The sequence below is a fragment of the Astatotilapia calliptera genome, chromosome 3 (genome assembly GCF_900246225.1).
Source record: "Astatotilapia calliptera chromosome 3, fAstCal1.2, whole genome shotgun sequence".
NCBI classification, from domain to species: Eukaryota; Metazoa; Chordata; class Actinopteri; order Cichliformes; family Cichlidae; genus Astatotilapia; species Astatotilapia calliptera.
Genome location: NC_039304.1, coordinates 11,441,085 through 11,452,105, shown reverse-complemented (window position 1 = coordinate 11,452,105; position 11,021 = coordinate 11,441,085). Strand labels below are relative to the sequence as shown.

Sequence of the window (11,021 nt, the reverse complement as noted above, 5' to 3'; positions counted from 1 at the left end):
AATATTTTGCTATAATCTCATAATATAATCTCATATTTTACTTCTGAATTTTTACTTACGTCACAATATGCAATGAGACTTTTTTTTAACTATTATTCAAATCTGCTTTGTTTTGTTTTGTGTGTAAATGACTTGTTAATATATTTTTAAAGCTAGCTAAACAGGTGTAAATCTTTTGAGAGCTAATTTCCAGCTGTTTCACCAATCTTTTCAATATGTTGACAGAATGTTTCAGTTTTTATCTTTTTTTAAAATTTAAATCGTTAGGGACTGTTTATTTGTGCACTTTAACCAGTGTATACATTCATATTCATCCATACCAGTTATTAATACCAGACTGACACAGAAACAGCCCTTTGATGAAAGTGGATGTACGGGCATAGGCAAACTGTCACTCTCGACCAATGGGCGAAGCCGCTGTCACCAGGAGGCGGGTCTTGCGAGTCAGCACGTTTGAGTGCAGACTGCGTTGAGACAACTTGATACAGAGTAACAGTAAATCAGACAGAGCTGCTCCTACAGCACCAGCAGTGAAATTGTAACCCTGTTGCAAGTATTTTTGGCCGCTGATAGGACCGAGTGAGATCACTGCGGTCTCTTTCCTCGGATAGACTCACGAGTTGTTCGGCCAGAGCAACGCAGGGACCGTTTTAAGTCTCATTTCTGCCCTATCTTAATTTTATATCACACTGGAAATGTCCGAAAACAAGCCGAATGATGAACCGAAGTTATCTACGACGGACAGGGTGGTGAAATGTAAGTGTTGCTTTTCGTGTCATATTGAAACGAGACGCTACCACAGCTCTGGGTCTGACCAGCACAAGCAGACTTGAAGAATTCACGGTCGCAGCAACAGCGGGCGGCAAATGTAGTCGAAAAAAAATTGTTTGCTGGCTAGGGAGGAAGAAGGGTGTTAGCCGAGCTATGACAGCAGCAGTAAACTAGGAAGTCAGGGTAACTCCAGTTTGTAGACCAGAGCAAGAATTTAGCATGAAATGTGTCACAGTCTGTGCGCGAGGCGTTAGACGCGGTACAGCCGCTCGTCTGTAAATACTCGGGGTTTTTTTTTGCTGTTTTTTTCCCCCCCTATTATTAGTGAATAGCATGCTACCAGCGGTGTGACAGATGCATGAGCGTTTCGATTCATATATAGTGCACAGGTTTACAGTATGCATGCAGATGTTGCACAACCGTTGCATTCAACCCCAAGGGCGATTTTCCCTCATTTTGCATGCATCGTCAAACAGTTATACCAAGGCTCCTCTTCTCTCTCTCTCTCTCTCTCCCCTCTCTCCATTGCATAATACTGCTTGATGTCGTCTATTTTGTAATCTCACATTTGGGGGTGTTCATCGTGTGCTTTGTTCGTGTCACACACGGTGGTTCTTCCTGCACTCTGTGTTTACACGTCTGACATTCCACCTTTGCAGTCTACCATAAGAATGCAATAAAGATCATAATCGAGGCAGCCTTCCCTCGAAATAGGAGCAATGCAGCCTGCCCAGTTTCGTGTCACTTGACGTCTCATGTGTACTTAAAGGCAGCACACTTAAGTTGCAGCATTCAAGCCTATTTTTGTGTTAGCATGTGGGCACTTCAAAGTGAAAAATACCCCCCTCCTCCTTTCTCTTGTTGGAAGACAAAAGCTTTTCCACACAAGTGAGATGACAGAATGTGTTTACTCCTGCTTGCTGGCACTAGTTACAACCCCCCAAAAATCCTCTGCAGCTCCAGCCCAACAGGGATGTGCAGGGATCACAGTGTGCGCACACACACACACACACACACAAGGGGACTGTTGAGTGATTTTTATTCAAGTTTAGCTGGTTGAGTTCAGTCGATTGAAATGATTGGATCATCTCAGAGCATTAAACGTCAAGATTTATGCAAGAAAGTTGGAATGAATCGGTCTGGGATTGTTGACTCTGTGTTAAAAGACGAGGTTGTGCACCTGGTTGCTCAACTCAGTAAGGAATACAGCTCTCCCGTGTTGCAATCTCGGACTTAGGACTTGACACTTGAAACAGAAGAAAACGTTTCACAAATATATCTGCAGCCATTTTTTTGTAGCTACATTTTGCTCCAAAAAAATAAGGGGTTGAGTGTTAAGAGTCACTGCATGTCTTGGGTGCTTTTTGTAATGAATATTTCAAGAGATCATACCCCTACAGTCTCCACCAACTTGAAGGCTAATGAAAAATATATGGGACAAGCATAAGTTTTAAAGAGACAACAATATCACTGGGTGACCGGTCTTGTTGCATGGATCTGAAGCTACATCTTCCTCTGTCATGCAGAGGAGATGCCAGATCTTCATGCTCGGCTCTGTGGATATTAATCGGGTTGAAATGTATCAATTAAACGTTAGAGGGCCATGTCAGTTAATCTCGGAGGCCAGCTCACTTTTAAACCTTGTGTCAAGCTCAACAAAGTAATTTTGCTCATTTTTCATTCATCAAGTTTTGAGGACTCAGTGTTTTGGTAATGCATCAGTATTATGACAACACAGGCGCTAGCTGTGTACAAAGCACCTCCAAAATAACTGCAGGCTATAGGTGTGAAGTAATTTGTTTTCAGCTGCCTAGCTTGCCGTGCTACAAGGTGTCAGTCCAACTTATCATAAGTGCTTTGCATCCACCTGTTTTCAAAATGCATTATCATAATGCTCCTGAAAGCCAGCGCTGCATAGTAATTGAGTTTAATCAGCTAAGGCGAGAGAAGTTGCTTAATTTTTCTTGTGCTTTCATCACTTGCAGGAATAAACACGTGAGCAATTTCCAGTATATATTTCAACAGACTTGACTGTGTTTGTAGCTGTTTTTTTTTAATATTGTATATAATGCTTGGTGGATCATCACTGGATGACCATTTTTTTAATGCTCGGTTAATTAAGTGGAGTTTAAATAAGGATTATCCTCTTATGGTAATCCTGATTATTAGAATTCGTGGTCATGATTTTTTTGTTTTATTTTGCTACAATTAACAGCAAAGCTTTTTCATTATCAACTAATGAGTCATGTAGTCTTTTATTTTGAAAACCCTGTTTACATACTGATATTGCTGAGTTTTGTCCAGCACTGTATAAAGCAAAGATGTAGCAATGTCACATAAAAAGTTGGTAATATGGTTGTCATGGTGCAGTCGTGACAACCTCAGCACGCCAAAGTAAAGCAAGCGCACTAATAGTGTTTTTCCATCAGCGACCGAGAAACTGGGCCTCCGAGCCCCCAGCGGTGCGCTGGGTGCTTCTCTGCGAGTTGGGGATGGATAACATCTGACATTTGACTTTTGAGAAGAGGCCCCCATGCTCAGACATGCGTGGGCTGGAGAGACGGCGGTGGTGACAGCGGCGCGATGCCAGCCACTGATCCCAGCTGGAAAGCCGAGTCATTTATAGAACAGAACATTAAGTAATGCCACAGACTTGATCCTCGCCTTACGTGCGATCACCTGCACACAGACCCGCCGCATCGTGCTCATAAAGCGACCTGTGTGCCATCACAGTGTTTCTTTCTAATCGAGTACAAGCGCTGTGTATTGCAGAGCTATAAAATTACCAGTCGTGAGTAATTTTCCTTGAGGTGTTGTCATTCTGAGTAATATTTCCTCATTACAATTCATAAACCTTGTCATCAGGTTTGTTTGCATGGGAATAGGATTGCTGTGAGAAAGTCAGGTGATTTATAACCATCGAGGTTGTTTATAATTTTAAACCTGTGCCAGTCTGCTCTGTCTGTAATTTGTAATGTTAAAATTTCAACTGGGATTTTTAATTTTTTTTTCGGTGACGTTTGTGTTACCTTCCACTCGTACTATGGTTTGGCACATAATTTCTTCATCTTACGAGCAGTCATTTTTATTCAGAGGGAGTAAGGACGTAGATTTGTTGCTTTGTGAGACGGAGACAAAGCAATAAAGATGGCATCAAATTGTCTTAATTAAATTGGAGTTGCAGAGATGTGTTGTGATGAGACAAATACATTACACTCTGTTAAGTTGTGCTGCTACTAATGAATAGAAAGAACCCGTTTGAAAGCGTTAAAAGAAGAAGAGGGGCACTTTTGGCCATTATTTTTATTTCACTTAAGTGTAGTGGGATACAAAAAACACTCTCTGGGAGCTTAAACATAATGTTGGGTTAGTAGGTTTGTGAGTAATTAATCAACATTTCTGTGATCAAGTAATTTTTTTTTTAAGGAGAGTTGCAGTGAGTGTCTGTATTTCTTCATCTCATGAGACAGCAAACAGATTGTAGCTGCTCCTGTGTGCGCGTGTGAGTGTGTGAGAGCAGCAGTTAATCTAAGGCTGCGATTGGTCAGACAGCTGACCCGTGGGTTGCTTGAGCCGATGCTCCAGAGCAGGCACTTAAATGTCAAATTGTCAATTTCATACCAAGTCTAGTTTAATTATCTTGGGAAGGAAATATCATCTTGATCTAAAAAAATATATTAACTGTGCACGATCAAAAAGGAGTTTGGGAGGCTCCAGCTGCTGTCTTGCATTGCGTTTCAGTGCCAGCTTTCCCGAGTTATTCCAGACAATGAGTTTGCAAGATTTAGTTTTTGCTTTCTGCTTTTGAACTCTTGAGAAAAAAGTTAGTAGGTCACTTTCCTAGGTTTCATAAGTCATCAGGGCCGCCACTTTCCAATTCCTTGACATACCTCCTTCGCATGCGAAGAAGTCTGGGGTTAGGAGCCTGAGGGAGGGTGGGCCACCTCCTCCACCTTTTGAATCTTCTGACAGCAGTCCACTTACTCAGCTCAACCCTGAAATGTCTCCCATAGCTGCAGCAAGATAACCGAACTAGCTATTGGTGCCTGCCATGTATGTGCTTGTCTGATCTCCTGTGAGGTTTCCTTTTTTTCTTTCTTTTTGAGATTTGATGGTTCTGATAACAATGCATTGCATCATGGCCTGAAAGGGAAGACCTGAGCTATCTCTGTTGTGGTACAACAGTAAGATATACGGTCTGCGGTATTCCAAACCAGAGTAAGTGCACCTTTACTGCTCATTAGATTAAAGAGGAATTAGGCTCTGTTGTGGATTTGGGGCACAGCAAAGCAGCGGATTTGGACAGATTAAGCTCCATATAGGGGGATAAAGGCAGCTCTGCTCAGAGGTTGTAATCTGACTCCATGCATTAGCTGCTGCTCTTGCTAATTCGTGTGAACAAATGGATGTTGGTTTTCGAGGGGAAAAAGTGTTTACCTACCTTTGCATTTTCAGGTTGTTGCTAAGCCTGCGAGTAGATTTTGGGGATTTTCAATCCTTTGAACTTGTGCTGTTGATACACTTGTCTAACCAGTACACATTCATAAGCAGCAGTTCTGTAGCTTATACGTTGATGGAAGCTGTTTTACTTTGGCTTTTTAATGTAGCTGCTTTCTTCATAAGGTGCCTTTTAATCACCAAATGTAAAAAATGTAAAATACCCAGAGTAGCATCTGTGACCCAGTGACTATAACACTGTTTTATTGTTTTTTGGGGTTAAAAAAAAATCAACCTCTACATAAACAAATCCTCAGTTTTTTTCCCATTTCATGGCATGTACACACCGACACATGTTGCTGCTGCTGCTGTGAGCTACAGTGGCTAACAAAAGCCATTTGCAGCAGAGGCAGGAGTTATGTGTCATTGGATCCCTCTCTAGAGTTGGTTGCAGAACAGTCACAAATCAATCAATATAGTGTCTGCAACACATGTAACTACAGGCTGCGCTCCCAGTACAATGAGTGTGGGGGAGGAGAAGCTAACCCAGTGAACTGGGAGCAGTCGGGTGGCTGGGTTATATTAGAGGCTAGTAGAGCAGTAAATCTGCTTTCTCACTTTGACTCCTACTTGGAGGGCTGAGCATGGACAGCCTAGGAAGACACTAAATTTTTATAGGAGTTGTGCATCCGCGTGTGCACACTCGTGTATACAGGCATGCACGTTAGCTGCAACACTGGACACATAAAGTTAATTGAGAAAGCAGATTTTGGTAGAATTTACATTAAAAAAAAACATCTGTGTGCAGTTGTTTGGTAGCTTATGTTTAGCAAAAATTGGGGAAAAAGTTTTGTCAAAGAGCGTGCGTCATTGGCTGAACAACACTCGGTTCAATCAGCAAGCTGCTAAATCGTTATTTGACTTGATCCTGGAGTAATTTTGTGCTTTTTTTTTTTTTCTTGCATTTTGTCAGTAACAGTTTGGTAAGTTAAAATTATGACTCCATTTGACAAACTTATGCTGGGAAAACAAGTGAGTCTGTATTTCGGCTATGAAGTAATTGCTCGGGGGTTTGTGAAACACTAAAGACTGAAGTATAATTAATTCCATGTAACTATGTTGAGCTGTTTCCCACTCATAAACTTCACCTCGGATGTGCCTCTTAGATAAATTAATGGCCACCCATCTGTATTCGGCAAGTTATTTGAGCACGATGTGTGTGTGAGAACGATGAATTTGGATTACTTTTGGATAATCGCCGCATTCTCTATTTTGAAAATCTGCTAACCAGCTGCCTTGTATTATTCCTGCAGCCTGCCTCGCCAGCCACTTTACTCTTTTGGTGGTCTTAGATATCATTCAGCTGCTTCTTCAGTGAGAGGCTTATCTTGTGGTCACGTCCTATAATAATTCAAATCGTCGTGGCAACGTTAGTTTTTGTTCTGCTGTGGAAACAAGCTGCAGCCCACCGGATGACCACTCCAACCAGATCCTGCTAAAGGAAAACGATAGATAATATAAATTCTGGTTGAAGATGTGGGTGTGAAAAGTGAAGACAGCCTGTCTCTTTTTAATAACCAGCAGGAGGCGATGGCTGCGGCTGCAGCAAAACTTCAGGTCCTGTGGAGGTTTATGGGAAAACAGCCCTCATGCTTGACCTCAGTAGACACTTTCCTGATAACTTTAAGGGCTCAGTCACACATTACGGGTCAAACTGAATAAAACCTAAAGTTCATTTTGTGAATTTTGGTCATTCTACGTTTGAAAAAGGAGCATTGTCCATCACAAGAGTGCATTTTTGCTCTCAGGTTCGCCTGCTCTCGTCTCACATCTGGTTTCAAAAAAGCAAGGTGGTAACAGCTTCAAAATGGGACTTCAGAAACCAGTGGGTGACATCACAGTAGCTACGTCCATATATTTCTTCACAGTTTTATGATGACAAATGCCTGACCTGCCATTTCATGCCAAACTCACAGAGGCTGCAGAACAAGGACTGCAGGCCAGGACGTTGTAGGTTGGAGTTCAGTATTGAGAGACTCATGGGAGAAGCAGCTGATCAAGTTCATTATTTTTATTAATTTAAGGAATGGGACAATACAAAAGCAGTTTGAGAATTGCCAACAGTTTGATCTATTTCATATGTGAGTTTGCTAAAGTCAGAACAGTCTATTTTCTTTTGCAGCGTGAATGCAATTGAATCTGCATAAGTGAATGAATGTATCAGTTACAGATAAATGTTAACACCTCCAGCTTTATTCTCTGCACAAAGAATCGCAGTCTCTTAATATATTTGAACCTGCATGTACGTGCACACGTGGCCACCTTTAACTGCTCTGTGCATGAGACAGTTTTCACTACCCTGAGTAATGTTTTGTGAGCCCAAATACAATTTCTCTGCAGTAATGTGTTTATCTAGGACAAATATCCCGCGTGTAGACGCACACAGTATTTTGGCCTCAGTTTTCATGCCATGCTATTTAGCAGAGGAGTTTCCTTGTGGTGAAAACATACCTGCATGCTAAATGGGAGACTCGACTTCCTGGATTAGGTCAAGCCCCTGCATGGTGCTGTGTGACAGATGCAAACACAGTCGCACACTCTCCTGTGCTGGGCCAGGCAGTTGTTTGTATTTAAATACGAGCAGAATGAGTAAAGCCATCTGCTGGTTGCCTGTAAATGGTAGATTAGTAAGCGGAGAAAGCCATCCACAGGGGAAAGGGATGTTGTAACTTTTATGCCCGCTCATCAGCTCAGCGCATGCACAGGAGGGGAATGACACGGGAAGGGTACACAGTGTTTCATGGCTAATGCATGTTTGCAATTGCATCTCACTGTTATCATAGTAGCATCTGCACTGGTTGACACCCACACACGTATACATACTGAGGCTGATGCAAATGTGACCTGTTGAAGATGAGATGGATATGCTGTTTTCTTTTCATTTCCAGCACATTGGAGTTTGCACCAGGGAGCACACAATAAACTCAGCAGATGTAAAACTCATATATTTTATCCATCATTATGACTTATCGAGGAAAGGTAAACCTCAGCTATGAGGAAGTCTGATACGATGGCTCTAGTTTGCCTTTTTTTTTTTCAGCTCGACACCGTGAAAAGGGACGAATTTCACAGGAAGACTGAGAAGAACCGTTGCTTCCTGTTAATTTCCCTGTTTTCTCATTGTGTTTTGATCATGCTGTCGTAGCAGAGCAGGATTTTACGCAGAATTCCTCGTTGCCTTCTGGGTGTAGCATTCCACTGTAGTGTTTGTTTTGGCAGCGGTCTGGTTTGGCACGTTACTGAAGCACCGGGAGCAGTATCAGCCAACATGGCATCAGGATTTAGACATGTTGCCCCGGTGGTTTGTGGCCAGTGACGAGTTTCAGGCCTTAAAAATGCAGTTTGACATTTTCCAGGCCAGGACCCATAGCTATGAACCAGGAGAGTAAAGTATCTGTGGCTCTCGTATTAAATACCGTGTGTAGCAGTTTCCAGTTGTCTGGCTAAATTAATGAAAGAATCCAAGTGGACTCACCATCCTCCCTTACCTTCTTATTAATCCTTTTATTTCAGCGAGCGCTCGAGATTTCTTTTACACGACGAGAAACTCCGTCTTTAATTAATCATCATCAGATTTTATGTATATACTTCAGTAAGGCTGTAGCAAGAACACACACACACTGAAATATTTATTTATGTTTCTGCCTGAGTGTTGGATAATGCGATTTCGTTTTAAGGAATTTAAACAAAGAAAACAATTCATTTTCACTCTTTGCTGAGAAAAGTCAAAGCTATTCCTGGGTTCTGCACGTTTTCTGCACATTTTTGCTTTGCAAAAATTATATTCATTGAGAAGACCAGCAATTACGGATGGGTGTTTAAGCACATTGCATGCTACGTGGCTGTACTGTGTAGGTTCATGGTGGATCTTGGTGCGTTAGATCCTGGTGCACCTTTTTCCCCCCTTGTTCTTCCAGGTGTTATCAGCTTACTAGTTAAAGTACCCAGCTTGTGGACAAGAGAGAAACTCCAGCTATACAAATACAGCTGGAGGTGAGTCGAGGCCCCAAGGTTTATTTACCCTCATTCACACGCGTTAATTATAGACCACCTGGCTGAAAATTAACCCTCTTATTCCATGTGCTGGTGAATTTGGCGTGTGCTTATCTTGGATTACCTCTGGAAAAAAAAAATCTGTCGTTGCTTGTTGCCGTGTTCTGTAGTTGACCTGAGAGGAAGTTGTCTGGTGAGACTGGCATTTGTCTAATGGGATATGATGATTTTGGCTGAAATGCTTTATCAATACAGCCTTCAGGATATTACTTCAAGGTTTCACCTGCAAATGTTTCAAACCTGTGAAACATTTTTTTTTGTTTGTTTTTCCAGTTTTACTGCCAAGCTGTGTTTTTTTTTTTTTTTGTGCTCAAAAAAGGACAAAGAGGCATTAAGTTTGCCCAAGAGCTGATGATTTCAGGCCACTCACTTCCTCCCACGTGGAGAGTGGAGCAGGAGGAGGACCACTGGCTGGCCCACTCACTCAAAACATTGCAGAGGCTGACCGAAGCCAGAGTCGTGACTGTGATGTGTCTCTGCTGGTGAGGGAGGGGCTTGGGGTTAGGCCAGCTCTAGAGGTGGCATATATATACACACATAATGTTCCCCTGCCTTTGCTGTTTCGTCTTTTGAATTAGGCCCCAGAGACAATTTGAAAAGCTCCAGTAAATTTCCTCTGGGATTACTCTCCACGTAATTGCAAGTATCTTGTTCTAAGTTCCATGATAGACCTTAGCTTTGGCAGTAACTCAAGGCAGAATTTGGCCTCGGCTGTTGCCACGTCAAATCGAGTCCAATCATAGGGCAAACTGATATCCCATTAGTCTGAACTCACAATATGCCTCGGCTAGCCAGATTGCGGCGAGGTTAGTGTGTCCCATGGCTCCGACTGATTATGTGCCTGTCCAAACACCACCAGAGTGCCATACATTACAGTGACCAATCACTTGTGCATCCTATTCCCTGTTGCACTCAGGGTATAAATATATATATTCTTTTGGGCTTGCCACTCAGGAGCAGTTCCATTTTTGCTTTATTGATTTGCATGCAGGGAGATTTTCAGCAAACTGCTGCTGATGCACTAGTCAGCTGTCACCGTTGTGCGTGTTCATACGTGTGCCTGTGTGTTCTCAGGATCGTGTAGTGACGACTCTGAAAAGCGTCAGATGCGAGGATGGAGGAGGAACCTCTCATTCCACTCATTTTTGTGTGTGTGTGTGTGTGTGTGTGTGTGTGTGTGTGCGTGTGTGTGTGTGTGTGTGTATTAAATTTAGTGAAAACTGAATCATGAAACTGTGGGAGACGTGTTGTTTCAGCTAATCTTCACTCCATGTGAACTCCCGAGCCAAAGATGTGATCTTTTGTTGGTAATTAATACCGTTGTCGCACCCCAGTCCTACACACATATGCTCCCTTGCTGTCATGCTCTTGGCAGCCTATTTATTGCTTTTGTATATCATGCAAGCCTTTCATACTAGCCTGCCCCCACATAAACTGGTAAGGTTGCAGAGTGACACAGCAGCTAAGTGGTGCACAGTTACTGCTGCGCTGCAGGTTTGGGTATGTCCACATTCATGTCACACAGTCTCAAGAATACTAAGGAGTACGATGTCTTTGACAGCTTTGCTGCCGAGGCTCGACAGTTTCACAGTTTGCCTTTTTTCCCCCGTTTCTTGTAGAAATGTCAGACATACTGTACAAGACCGATTATTTTCTTGTTTTACCTGCTCACTTATTTTTGTCTCTGCCTTGTATTCCAG

General features: G+C 42.4%; 1 protein-coding gene across 6 annotated transcripts in view; it reads left to right on the top strand.

The window, feature by feature from the left end:
* The first annotated feature begins 431 nt into the window (after window positions 1–431).
* LOC113018612 (serine/threonine-protein phosphatase 2B catalytic subunit alpha isoform) overlaps window positions 432–11,021 on the top strand; it is a 67,021-nt gene continuing 56,431 nt past the window's right edge. For 2 of the 6 annotated variants that reach the window (XM_026161787.1, XM_026161789.1), the window contains exon 1: window positions 434–756. In XM_026161787.1, the coding sequence (XP_026017572.1) occupies window positions 696–756 (61 nt within the window). In that variant the 5' untranslated portion in view covers window positions 434–695. Of the gene's footprint in view, window positions 757–11,021 lie in introns of all 6 variants that reach the window. The other 4 variants (XM_026161785.1, XM_026161786.1, XM_026161788.1 and 1 more) reach the window with 4 other exon arrangements.